General features: G+C 39.7%; 1 protein-coding gene across 2 annotated transcripts; it reads left to right on the top strand.

Annotated features, from left to right (window-relative positions):
• Nucleotides 1-819: 819 nt before the first annotated feature.
• On the top strand, nucleotides 820-11,976 carry suz12b (SUZ12 polycomb repressive complex 2 subunit b). 2 transcript variants are annotated; one of them, XM_023278487.3, is made up of 17 exons: nucleotides 820-1,128; nucleotides 1,384-1,528; nucleotides 2,098-2,144; nucleotides 2,245-2,309; nucleotides 2,413-2,481; nucleotides 2,666-2,715; nucleotides 2,976-3,061; nucleotides 3,162-3,393; nucleotides 3,522-3,627; nucleotides 3,711-3,816; nucleotides 3,970-4,147; nucleotides 5,383-5,468; nucleotides 5,840-5,983; nucleotides 7,911-8,068; nucleotides 8,536-8,734; nucleotides 9,578-9,657; nucleotides 10,038-11,976. In XM_023278487.3, the coding sequence occupies exons 1-17, from the start codon at nucleotides 1,114-1,116 to the stop codon at nucleotides 10,348-10,350; spliced, it is 2,079 nt and encodes a 692-aa protein (XP_023134255.1). In that variant the 5' UTR covers nucleotides 820-1,113; the 3' UTR covers nucleotides 10,351-11,976. The 2 variants fall into 2 exon arrangements, with proteins under 2 accessions (XP_023134255.1, XP_023134254.1); XM_023278486.3 differs by having other exon boundaries at nucleotides 821-1,128; nucleotides 5,380-5,468.
• Nucleotides 11,977-11,992: the final 16 nt, after the last annotated feature.

Raw genomic sequence — 11,992 nt, 5'->3', positions numbered from 1 at the left:
GTATCTGTCCACATACATTTTAAATTGTTTTGTTTGTTTGTTTGTTTGCTTTTGTGTGTTTGTTTTTCTCCCAGTGGAATGTAGTTTTGATTTACTACAAAGTGTTATTTTTCGAAACTTTTCCAATAATATTAAGAACTAGTCAAATATATTTGATTTGATTTCGTATTATTTCTCTCCTGTGTTATCATTGGCTTGCCTTGTTGTCGACATTTTCTTCAATAAATACTCTCCATCGAAACATAATGAAGTTGTGCAGCTGGCTGTTATGCTCATTGATGTCTTCATTTTCTTTGAGATTGTGTTTGTACAAAATGCGCATGTGATGCAGATCTTGCAGACATGATGACATGTAGTAAAACACTATTCTTAGAAATATTTCTATTGTTTTCAGTAAATGCATGTATTATATATAGCATAAAAAGGTCACTCTGCGCTTGATATTTAAGTGAAAAGTCTGGGTATGAATATAAAAGATTTAATTTATTTTTTTCCTTATTTATTGTTTATTGTCGATTTATTATAGAATGTATATTTTCATTTGCATTTGGCGGTTGTTTTGTTCCATTAAATACATTATTGATTTAATGGACAGTCAGATGGAGGGTATTCGTGGCATGCATGACGGATTGTGCAGTAGACTGTAAAGTGTAAAGCGTCATGTGAAGGATAAAATTGTGTCTGCAGGATCGTCTTGATATGAATGCTGATAAACTCGATTTCCCGCAAAATCGCAGAAAGCGAGAGCGGGTTGTATGTCATCTCCGGAGGACAGCAGCCAATCAGAGCGCTGGATTATCTCAGGCCGTCTCCCATTGGCTGACAACTGACCAGTGCTCTGTTGTTCAGTACAAATTGAAGGAAACCACATCGGCAATAAATTACAGACAGATAATCAATAATTTGACCTAAAAATTCTCAAACCATTCCCGAGACCAAACGATATTTGTGACAGGCGAATGCGGGGGAACTTCGGGTGTGTGGAGGTTTATTTTCAAGTAAACCATGCTAGCAGTGCTAGCTAACTAGCCAGCGGCTCGTCGCCTCCTCTTCATGGGTTTCTGCTGTTGAGTCTGCCAGGCTTGTGCTAGAGCCAGCTAGGCTATCAAATTAATGCCATCAGCCAGGGTGAGTTGCTTTTACTATCCTCAATATTTATCACATGGCGACTTTTCAATTTTTGTTAACAGTAGCTTAAACAAGCGGATGAATACTGCGCTGAAATGCCAGGCTAGCTAGCATGTTAGCATTGTGCTTTTAGGTGAGCTAGCTAGCTCGACTGCTAACGCGAGTATTTGCATACTGGCTAAGCTAACTTGTTGTATTGCCAATACTTGTACTGGATGATTTCTATTTTAACCCGTGTTGTTGTCTCAATCGCAGAACTCAGGTCATATTATGAGTGGGGCGAGTTGCAAAGCTAACGGCGCTGTGTACCCTGCCTCATCAGCAATGATGAACTCTGTAAAGAAGCCGAAGATGGAGCAGATTCAGGCCGACCATGAGCTGTTCCTACAGGCCTTTGAAAGTGAGGTTTCACCACTCGTTACTTTGTAATCCAACTTTTCTGTTTTGGAAACACGAGGAGCTCTTCAGTGCTTTCAACCAACATTCAGCTGCCCGCTCACGTTTACAATTTCATAATTTGTTTTCAATATTTGGTTTTGATAGGCAGGCCTTTAGTTTAATTGGAACTCCAAAGGGACTCTCAGGTTTTGTTTGTTGTATCTACATGTTTATTATGTTGACTGTTCAGGCAGAAATTATGAGACTGGAATCGCTAAAACAGCACATCTTTATTCGGCTTATTTTTTCTTTGATTGCATGTTTTGCCCAGTAGGCCACCGCCTGTCAACACCCCCTTTTTAAACACGTGTATCAATATATGAAGATATTTCCCAGAAACTGACTCACAGGAATTGAATGAGTGGCCATTGTTGTAGAGCAGGACATGTGACTTCAGTAAAACCAGGATGCCTTTTTTTACTTAAGTTCTGGATTTTAATCTGCTCTTGGTTTAAGTTGACACAGGTATTGAAATAATATTGTAATAATATTGGATGTTAGTGTCTAAAATAAGGCTTCTTTGATTTCCAGAACCAACTCAGATATACAGATTTCTTCGCACTAGGAACTTGATTGCAGTAAGTGAATTACTCTACATCATTTTTTTCACTCGTATAACTGCCTTAAACTGCTCACTTAAAACTGACTACTTGATTTTCTTTTCCTACTTCTTTTTAGCCCATATTTTTGCACAGGACGCTCACCTTCATGTCTCACAGAAATGGTCGATCAAATGCCAAGAGGTATGGCATGAGCGATATGTTTTTATTTGTGACAGGATTCTTTTTTGTTGCGCATGTAGCACCAGATAATTTTGAACCTGTGGCTTTGAATTATTCCTTCCAGGAAAGCATTCAAAGTGGACGATATGTTGCAGACAGTGGAGAAGATGAAGGGAGAGCAGGATTCTCCAAGGTAACAAGAGCTGATGTGTAGTTTCTTATTGCTTAAAAATTGACAGAATTTATGACTCTTAATAGTGCATCTCTGAATATATTTGTTTGGTAATTTAAGTTTCTTAATCCAACTAATTATATGCACCGATGGATTATTTATTATCACCCAATTTCACCTGTGTGTTTTTCTTTTGGCTCTTCAGCTTGTCTTCCCATCTACAGTTAACATTCACTGGGTTCTTCCATAAGGATGGTAAGCAGACTTTTGTGTTCTATAAGTGTTCATGTTTAGTATATTTATTCATACTCATGCTCAGTCTATATTGTTTTTATCACAACACCCAAGTACGGTCAACAACAAATTGGATGTGTGTTGAAGCAACTGCTCTGCCTTAAAAACAAGCTTACAAACACACTAATAAATGTGACAGAAATGATGGACAACTTTGATAAAGATGAGAGATCACTGTATGCATTAAACTGACTGAATGATTGATGTAATCTCTTCTGCAGAAAAGCCATCTCAGAATTCAGAAAATGAACAAAATTCCGTGTCTTTAGAGGTGCTACTTGTCAAAGTCTGCCATAAAAAACGCAAGGTAACGTACAACATCATTGAGCCAGTCACTCAGTTTCACAGAACATCATCACATCTACTGATACTTACTCATGGATGTGGGTGTTAAATTCTTTTTTCAGGATGTCAGTTGCCCGGTAAAGCAAGTGCCTACAGGTAAAAAGCAGGTGCCTTTGAATCCTGACAGTAACCAAACCAAGCCTGGCTCCTACCCTTCCTTACTGGTCTCCAGCAACGAGTTTGAGCCCAGCAACAGCCACATGGTGAAGTCATATTCGCTTCTGTTCAGGGTGTCACGCACAGGGAGAAGGGATACCAATGGTCTGGTCAATGGAGAGGCCAACGAGAACATTGGTAGGAAATTTTAACGTGCTTTTTTTAGGCACATCGTCTAAACCAATACTGCGAAATGTATCAGAAATGGTTCCATGATGGATATGAAGCTTCTCAATCTTATATTTCATTTTATTTTATGTGCAAAGATGTAACAGATACTCCCAGCAGAAAGAAGAGAAGCTTATCCCATAGGGAGGAGGGAGAAACCACAGAGACCTATGTTGCACAGATGACTGTCTTTGATAAGAACAGGTAAGGTTTTGTGGTTTAATTTGTGAAGTATTTCCTTTCCATGTTCCTACATGTCAACATGGGCTTTGATTTGTCCTGTACAGAAGGCTGCAGCTGCTGGATGGGGAGTATGAGGTGTCGATGCAGGGGATGGAAGACAGCCCTGTGAGCAAGAAGCGAGCCACGTGGGAGACCATTCTTGACGGAAAGGTAGGCTGGATGTACAAATGCGTCTATGAGGAGCCTGTTACTTCATTTACCGCAGCAGACTTTTGAGCACTTGCGAATCAGATACCTAGTTTGTTACTTAACCTTTTTGTGCCGTTAGTGTAACTGACTTGTAGCCTGTATGCTGCCCCACAGAGACTGCCACCATTTGAGACATTTTCTCAGGGACCCACATTGCAGTTCACACTGCGTTGGACAGGTGATGCCAGTGGAAAATCCACTGCCCCTGTAGCCAAACCTCTTGCTACACGCAACTCAGACAGCTCCAGCCCAATGGAGACCAGAACCAGCAACCACCGAACTGCCCTCATGAGTAAGTGCAACAACAAAAAAAGGGTAGCTTGAACACTGTTTTAGGATGAATGTGAATAATAAATGTTCTGTGGCATGGAAAATTTCTGTCAGTGTTCTTGTATGAAACCATTAGTTTTTACAAAATCCTTTATTATGCTTTGGATAATACTTAATCCTATATTGCATTTAAGCACTGGAGATATAAAACATCCACAGATGAGGAAGGTTGGGAAGGGGACACACCTTCTGATTTATTCAAAGTACTGTGAAAGTGTTCAGAGTGAACACCAAACAAGGATATGTTACATGAGCAGATTGTTGGAGCAAAGCTGAATGGGTCATGGTTTTGGATTTTTCACCCACTGTGATATCTGTGTGGGATGGTCTATTTGTAACTCAATCTGGCCAAAAAGCTCAGTGTGAGTCATAACTGTTGAGTCTCTTTCAGATATGCAATTTATTCCATAAATATGCAGGCAACTATATATTTATGTTGGGTTTGAACAAGAATATGAGTGTTTTTTTGCCACAATAGTAATCACAGTGGCATTCTTACTAGGAACATCTTTTATTTACTTGCATGACTATCTGGCATACTGTTTGCATACAACATAAGTGGAAATGAGAATTACGTGAGTCATCATCTAACATCTTGTCATTTTTGTTTGGGCTGTATGAAATGTGAAGCAGAAAATGTGCACCAGAAATGTTAAATCTGCTGGGGGTCTATAAGACTTGTTTTAAGAAGTGGGGTCGAGCCGCCCCTCCAGCTCTGATGGTATAAATAATTGAGCCAAGAGAACTATTCAACTACACAAGTGTAGCTATCTATCAGTCATGCAGCCCTGTCGGCACTCTTCTTCCTTCCTACTATTACATCCCAACTTCCAGTTGTTTCACTGTGCTGCTGCTGTTGTGGTAGAAAGGAAACTGCTCTCTCCAAATGCCAGATATTGAATAAGCATTGCTGCGCTTTCTGTAATGGTGCTATCATGTTTATGCACAGCCTTTGTTGAACATTTTTGTAACAGAGCCATAGCATGCTTTAATGCCAAAAGACCATTGCATTAACAGGTAGATGAAGCAACAACAGTGTTTCGTATTTCATGTCTCAAAGGGGATTTATCAGTAGTCATGTATGCTAACAATCTTGATGCTGTGGGAAAGGATGCAATTTCTACTTTGCTTTAAAATACACATAATTTGTTTGGTGATTCTCCAAGAATTAACTTGTCCATCTGTTCCTGTCAGCAGTGAAAGAGTCAGTCAGCACAGACATTCAGACGAGGAAAGAGCAGGTCCCATGTGAGCCGCGACAGAAGCTACGTATATTTTATCAGGTACACCACACAACAGTAAGGAATACAACTGGGCCTGGGACACTGATTTACAAGAAGCTTTTGGTGAGGTTGCTGAGAAGCGAAATGTTTCTGTGAACTGTTTTTTGGACCCATTTTTAAAGTTACCGTCTCATTTTGACACCTTTTTGGAAAATTGATTTGTAATTGTTCATCAGGACTTTGATATGGTAAAAAGTTTGTAATCATAGTTTCAACTATGAACTGCTGGACACTCTGTCCTTAGAGCTTTGGCACCAATAGGTGACAGTAACTGATGTTATGCAACACTGTTAGAATCACCCATTTACACCTGCTATAGGTTGACCTTCTGTGGTTTATTGTGTAGTAATTCTGTGCTCTGTTTTGCTCAGTTTCTGTACAATAATAACACGCGGCAGCAGACGGAGGCGAGAGATGATCTTCACTGTCCCTGGTGTACTCTGAACTGCAGCAAACTGTACAGCCTGCTCAAACACCTCAAACTCTCCCACTCCCGCTTCATCTTCAACTATGTGGTAAGGGGCTGAGCATCAGTGTGTTTATTTATGAGTGTTTGTGGTTGGATCAGTCGTGACTCTTCATAAGATGCCATTAGATTTCACGCAATTTTACAATCTACAAATGTAATATAACCAAAGATACTATGTGGGTCTGTGTTGGCTGTGCGGTTGTAAAGCCATTTCCTGAAATACAACTATAGCAGACAGACAGCTGGGTGGCTGCATGGTAAAATCAGTACACTGTGTAGCTGTGTTTAGGGAAAATGAGTCCTTTCAGCATCTTGTTCCTTACAGAGTAACTTCACTACCTTAACCTTTGAGCTCTAATTTTGGTCATTATAAATTTTAGCCATATATTCTGTCTTCTTTTGTGCTGAACAGTCTTAGCTATCCAGTTCATCAAGCATTTGATATGGTAACACTTGCATTTTTTTTAATAGTAGCCTTTTGTATCAAAGGAAAAAATATATATTGTGTATACAGTAGTCTACTGGCAGAGGTGGCAAACCACCAAATGTTGGATTCAATTTGATTGATGCTAAATCTAGTTACAATGATTACTTTGGGAGCAAATTTAACTGACAAAAACCAATTTAGACTGCGTCTGTCTGGCTAACTATCACTTCTGTACTGGACTGAATGTTATTAAACATGACTGCAAAAGACTTTTGGCAACACAACATAATCAGGACTTAAAAGGCAGTTTGTGAGGTTGGATGTTATTATTTAGAGAGAGGCAGGTGTGGTAATGTTGTGGCTAATTTGCTGCTTCTGTGCTGTTTTCTGTGATTATCATGGTTGGATGCTCGAACTGGAAGTGACTGCACTGTACAAATTTTTTAAAAAATCATGTTGGTGTGGGTGGGATATGTTCTGAGCAGCAAAGTTGAAACTTTTTACAACCATCTAAAGGTATACAATTCCAAACAAACAAAAACACAATCTTCAGGAGTCAAAGTATCCTTGCCTCTGCTCATTATACACATCATTGCATTATCAGACATTATACAAACCATGTGCAGTTTGTTTAGTAGTGTATCTGATGCAGAGTGTGCACCCACTAATGTAATACTTGAGTGTATGCAGGAAAAATGGTTATGAAACAGAGGATATCTAGCAATTTAATTGCACTGTGGCAAATGAGCTTTTATTGCCCGAAATAAATAGGAGTAGATGCCACTTGGAAAAACTCTTGCCAGTTTTATTTGAATTAATGAACCGAAGTTTTCAAACTGTGTGGGGTGGAGAGACCTGAATGGTGGTGTGGAGGGAGACTGATGAGGCAAAGCTGCTGTGCGAGTTGAAAAGGAGAAGTACAAGCTGGTGTTATAAAAACAACAGGCGATTGTTCAGCTAGTTATCACAGTTTGCACTGCTCAACAACACTCATAGATTCAGTCAAGGTTTGTTAAACACTCAGCAACCAAGTGCCACAGTTTGTTTTTCCTCTGAGTTATAAAGTAAAAACAAACACCCTGCATCAACTCCTGAATTAGACTTCTGAATTATCCCTGCATCACATAAGCTAACAAGCAACAGTTCACTGCGAGGTCCTTCCCACAGCTGTGTTGTTTTGGAGAAACAAATTTGAATTGATATTTACCAGGAAGAAAATGCCTGTTAGGTTTTAGGCCTGTTGGGAAGCAAGTGCTGAATAAATAAATGTTAAATGTTTCAACTTCTGATGAGCTGCAGTGCAAATCACTTGTCAAACCGCAAAGAGCTGCGTTTTACGAGGGGTTTAGGAAAACTAGACTGTCCTTCAAGCCTTATTTTCTGTGTCCAAACTGTCACTTTTATCCCATGTATGCTATTGATTACCTTTTGAGATATTTAAGCTTCTAAACTTGACAATTTGCAGCAGGTTTCACCCTAAATACCAGATGTTTTTGCTGCATTTTCCTACAGGTTTTTTTTTTCTAATGATCCTTCTTATCTGCAGCCTCACCCCAAAGGAGCAAGGATAGATGTGTCCATCAATGAGTGCTATGATGGCTCATACGTTGGTAACCCTCAGGACATCCACAGCCAGCCAGGCTTTGCTTTCAGCCGCAACGGCCCGGTCAAGAGGACCGCTGTCACTCACATATTGGTTTGCAGGTAAACATGTGACCTCTGATCAGAAGCAGTTTTATTGTTCAGTGTCATTACAAGTGAGGACTTCAATAAGCTTTTCATTAACTCTGGTCTAGTGGTGAATGAGTAATCGGGTAAATGCATTTTAGTGAACTGTTCATGAGCATTGAGCACGGTTAAAACACAATGAGAATAACAGTTTGAGGCTATTGACAAAAAGATCTCTGCCTGCAGATTTCTGTATACTTGTGTAGTATATAGAAAAACATGTAAAAATCTAAGTTGTGATGTTCTGACAACAGTGATCAAGATATGCCTCTTTTTGCTGTAAACATCATGCAGCACATTCAACCTAAGATGATATTTTATTGTTTAGTATTTGTATATGAGACCACAATTGAAATATCTCTTATATGTTACAAATGAGAACATAAAATACCACCCTACAATGGTGTACATTCAGAATTGGTTTTCTCTCCTGCTTTCACTAGGCCTAAAAGGACCAAACCGAGTCTGTCAGAGTTTCTGGAGTCTGACGATGGAGAGTTGGAGCAGCAGAGGACTTACGTCAGCGGACACAACCGCCTGTACTTCCACAGTGATAGCTGCATGCCCCTGCGGCCTCAGGAGATGGAGGTCGATAGTGAAGATGAGAGAGATCCGGAGTGGCTCAGAGAGAAGACTGCCACGGTCAGAAACCATCACTCACTAAGTCGCTTTGTGTCGGGATTCACGCTTAAATTAATTAATGTCACTTAAAAGATGCCCTCAGCGTCCACTAAGTCTGCTACTATGCATCCAGTTAGTCCGAAGAGGACATCGGGGAAATTTAATTGGTTATACATTCCAATGAAAGTCGCAATACACTTCATCTTATGTAGAAATGCTTGGCCACATGCAGGTTTTATCTCTCAAAACAATTCTACATTTACTCCACTGATGCAAGCCGAAACAGCCCATTACTGACATCAGTCAAATGTAAAAACTGTTCAGCTTGGACTGAATGTACAGAACTAGCATAAATATGCACTTACAGTTTTTTAAATGGTAAAAAAAAAATGATTGCATTTCCAAGTTGCACAGAGAAATGTTTGAGAGAAGGGTAAAACATTAAAAGAGAGAAGGCATAAAGACTGAGTATCTGATTACCATGGCAACAAAGTGAAAAGTAAAATCATTTGGGTCAGCCTTGTTCCCCATAAATAACTTAAAGGTGCACAGAGCAGAGACTATTGCCAACGCTGAACACTTCTTCATCCTGCTCTTACACCCGTACAGAACAGCTTCATCACTTCAGTATTGATTTCCAGACTTCGCTAACATTAAGGGCTGTAGAAAGTGTCTATCTCTGTTACTTTCACTGTCAAGGTTGACAGAAAATGCAGAAAATGAATTCATTCATTAGTTAGTTTACAAGTATGGGAGTCTTTGCTGCAAAACATGACGTACATTACACTGTTAATATACTCCAACTGTCTGCTGATATGGTAGTCATGTGTCATTGTTTGTCTTTTTCCCCCTTTTTACTTGCAGCAACTCGATGAGTTCACAGACGTTAATGAGGGAGAGAAGGAGGTGATGAAGCTGTGGAACCTCCATGTCATGAAGCACGGGTATGATGAATTATATCAGCAATTATAGGTAGTACTCATGCTCATATAGTAGTCCTGAGGTTTTTATTAAAGCAGTATAGTGAATGCGTATATGTTGTGTTTCAGCTATTTTGATGCATCGCTTGCCTGAACACTGAACAGAACATCCTGAGTTTTGGTGCTCTATTCAAATATAAACAAACAGGAAAACATTACAGATTAGACACCAGCAGAAATTACTTTGAAATGATCTTTTGCAGTGTGTATAGTATATTAAGTCATTGATTTAGTCAGTACTTGTTCAACTCTGTAGTTCTACATGTTCTTACAGCCCCTCTAATCCCATCTACCAGTGGAAACCCTCGAATCTAATCTTTCTTTGTGCTCTGTTTTCCCTGCAGCTTCATAGCAGACAACCAGATGAATCAGGCCATTATGCTTTTCGTGGAGAACCGCGGCGCTCACATCATTCGCCGCAACCTCTGCCGCAACTTCCTCTTGCACCTAGTCAGCATGCATGACTTCAACTTGGTGAGCACAGCAACCATCGACCGTGCGATGGCCCGACTGCGGCAGATCCAAGAGGAGCTGCCGGACATTGAGGAGGACCAGCAGGACCAGACTCTGGTATCAGCAGCAGCCTGCAACGGCAATGCTGTCACCTCCAGTGGGGGGAAGCAGGGCAAGAGGACAAAAAGCGCGCTAACAGACTGATGTAAGGCTGGATGGAGGGAACAATGATTGCCGAGTTCATTTTGTTTTGGTTTTGTTTTTTTTTTCTTCTTCTTCAATGAACATTACCAACCCTTTGGTGCTAGGATAGGTGGGAGAACCGGTCAGCAGAGGATCTGACCTGACACAGACCAGTATACACGGTAAACAAGTTTTTGGAACTTGAGAACTGAACCAAATATGAACAATACAAAAGTGAACCACCCACTTCTACACAAACCAGGAATTTGAGGACTGGATGATGTAAGTTGAACCTACTTAATATGCATTTTGTAGGAGCCACTGAAGTGTCTGTCATTCAGTGAGAGAGTGAACAAACTGAGAATCTTCTGATGTGGCATGACTGCCTTTGGTATGTCCTTGAAATAAGACAACTGTATCGAGACTACAGTTAAAACTGTACTGGCAACAATGTCACTCTGGATTATTTGTACGCATACACAGTAACCTTGTTAAAATCTTTATCTTTTAGCTGATTATTTTAGCACTTGGTGTTTGTATTTAGAAAGCTTGCCTTGAAATTGTCATTTTAAAAGGAAAAATCCAGCTGCGCCAAATACTAAGTGCAGCTTTTCCACTGTCATCAGTGGGGAGATTTTGGTGGGTTGGATCTCACTGATGTAAAAGACATTTAATTTGAAGGGCAGTACAGCTAAGTACAAAATTACATTTGGCATTAATGTCTAGAGTATATGAAGCGTGTAAAACTTGTGTTAGGACCCCAGAATGGGTAGTGGGTTTTGCTGGTAGGTTGTCTTGACAGTAGTGTTATACTGTAAGCATGGATCCTGGACAAGAGGATGAATTCAGATTTAGGTCCAGGCTAAAACTCCTACTTCATCACCCCTAAGCCTTTTGGCCTGCATTGATAATAGCTCAAGGAAAGCCAGGGAAATCAATTTTTTCTGAGTATTTAGTTTTTCAACAACCAGCAACACATTACTCCGCTGTGAGTGCATAGCATCAAAAAAAATGAAGTTGCCCTTTTTTGATGCTGGCACTTGCAGTTTCTTTTCACTTCAAGGTCTGAAAATATTGGAGACACAACGTTTGACATGTTGTTTTTTCTAAACATGAGTTATGAGTATCGGTAGCTGACAGACGTGTATAAATGTAATCACATCAAATGTTTAGCTGTGCCCCACTCTGAATCTAGGAATCAACAGATTGCGGTTCTTCTCTCAAAGCAATATGCTTTTTATTGGATGGTTGGTTTTCAGGTTCACATCAGTTGTCTGCTCTGTTAGGTACAGTTTATGCCAAAGGGGAATATTTTCATCAGTCTCTTAGTTCTGTATATTTCTTTTAGTATGATTTCTTTTGTTCATTCCATAACAAGTTTTTTTTTTAAAGCAGTAGTTGTGTTTTATAGTGTGCACATAAATTGGTGACCCTCACCGATCATTATTTCATCAGACTTCCCTTGTGGACAACCAAATTAACAATATATTTTTCCTCTCTTCACTCATCATGGAGGGTTTGTGTGTTTGTTTGGAAAAGAGAGACACATTCACCATTATTGTCAAAACATCCTGTTGAAAATTGTGAACTATACACTCTGGCTAAGGGGATTTTTATATTTAAAGAAATAAAGTACATTTGACCTTATTCATGGCTGTAATGT

This window comes from Amphiprion ocellaris, chromosome 4 (assembly GCF_022539595.1).
Source record: "Amphiprion ocellaris isolate individual 3 ecotype Okinawa chromosome 4, ASM2253959v1, whole genome shotgun sequence".
In the NCBI taxonomy this organism is placed as follows: domain Eukaryota; kingdom Metazoa; phylum Chordata; class Actinopteri; family Pomacentridae; genus Amphiprion; species Amphiprion ocellaris.
Note: the sequence above shows the minus strand (reverse complement) of the source record. Positions and strands in the feature narration are given on the sequence as shown.

Coding starts and splice junctions, on each gene's coding strand:
- suz12b (XM_023278486.3), top strand. Junction 3,394..3,521: donor AGAGGCCAACGAGAACATTG/GTAGGAAATTTT, acceptor TTATGTGCAAAG/ATGTAACAGATACTCCCAGC. Junction 8,069..8,535: donor ACTCACATATTGGTTTGCAG/GTAAACATGTGA, acceptor TGCTTTCACTAG/GCCTAAAAGGACCAAACCGA.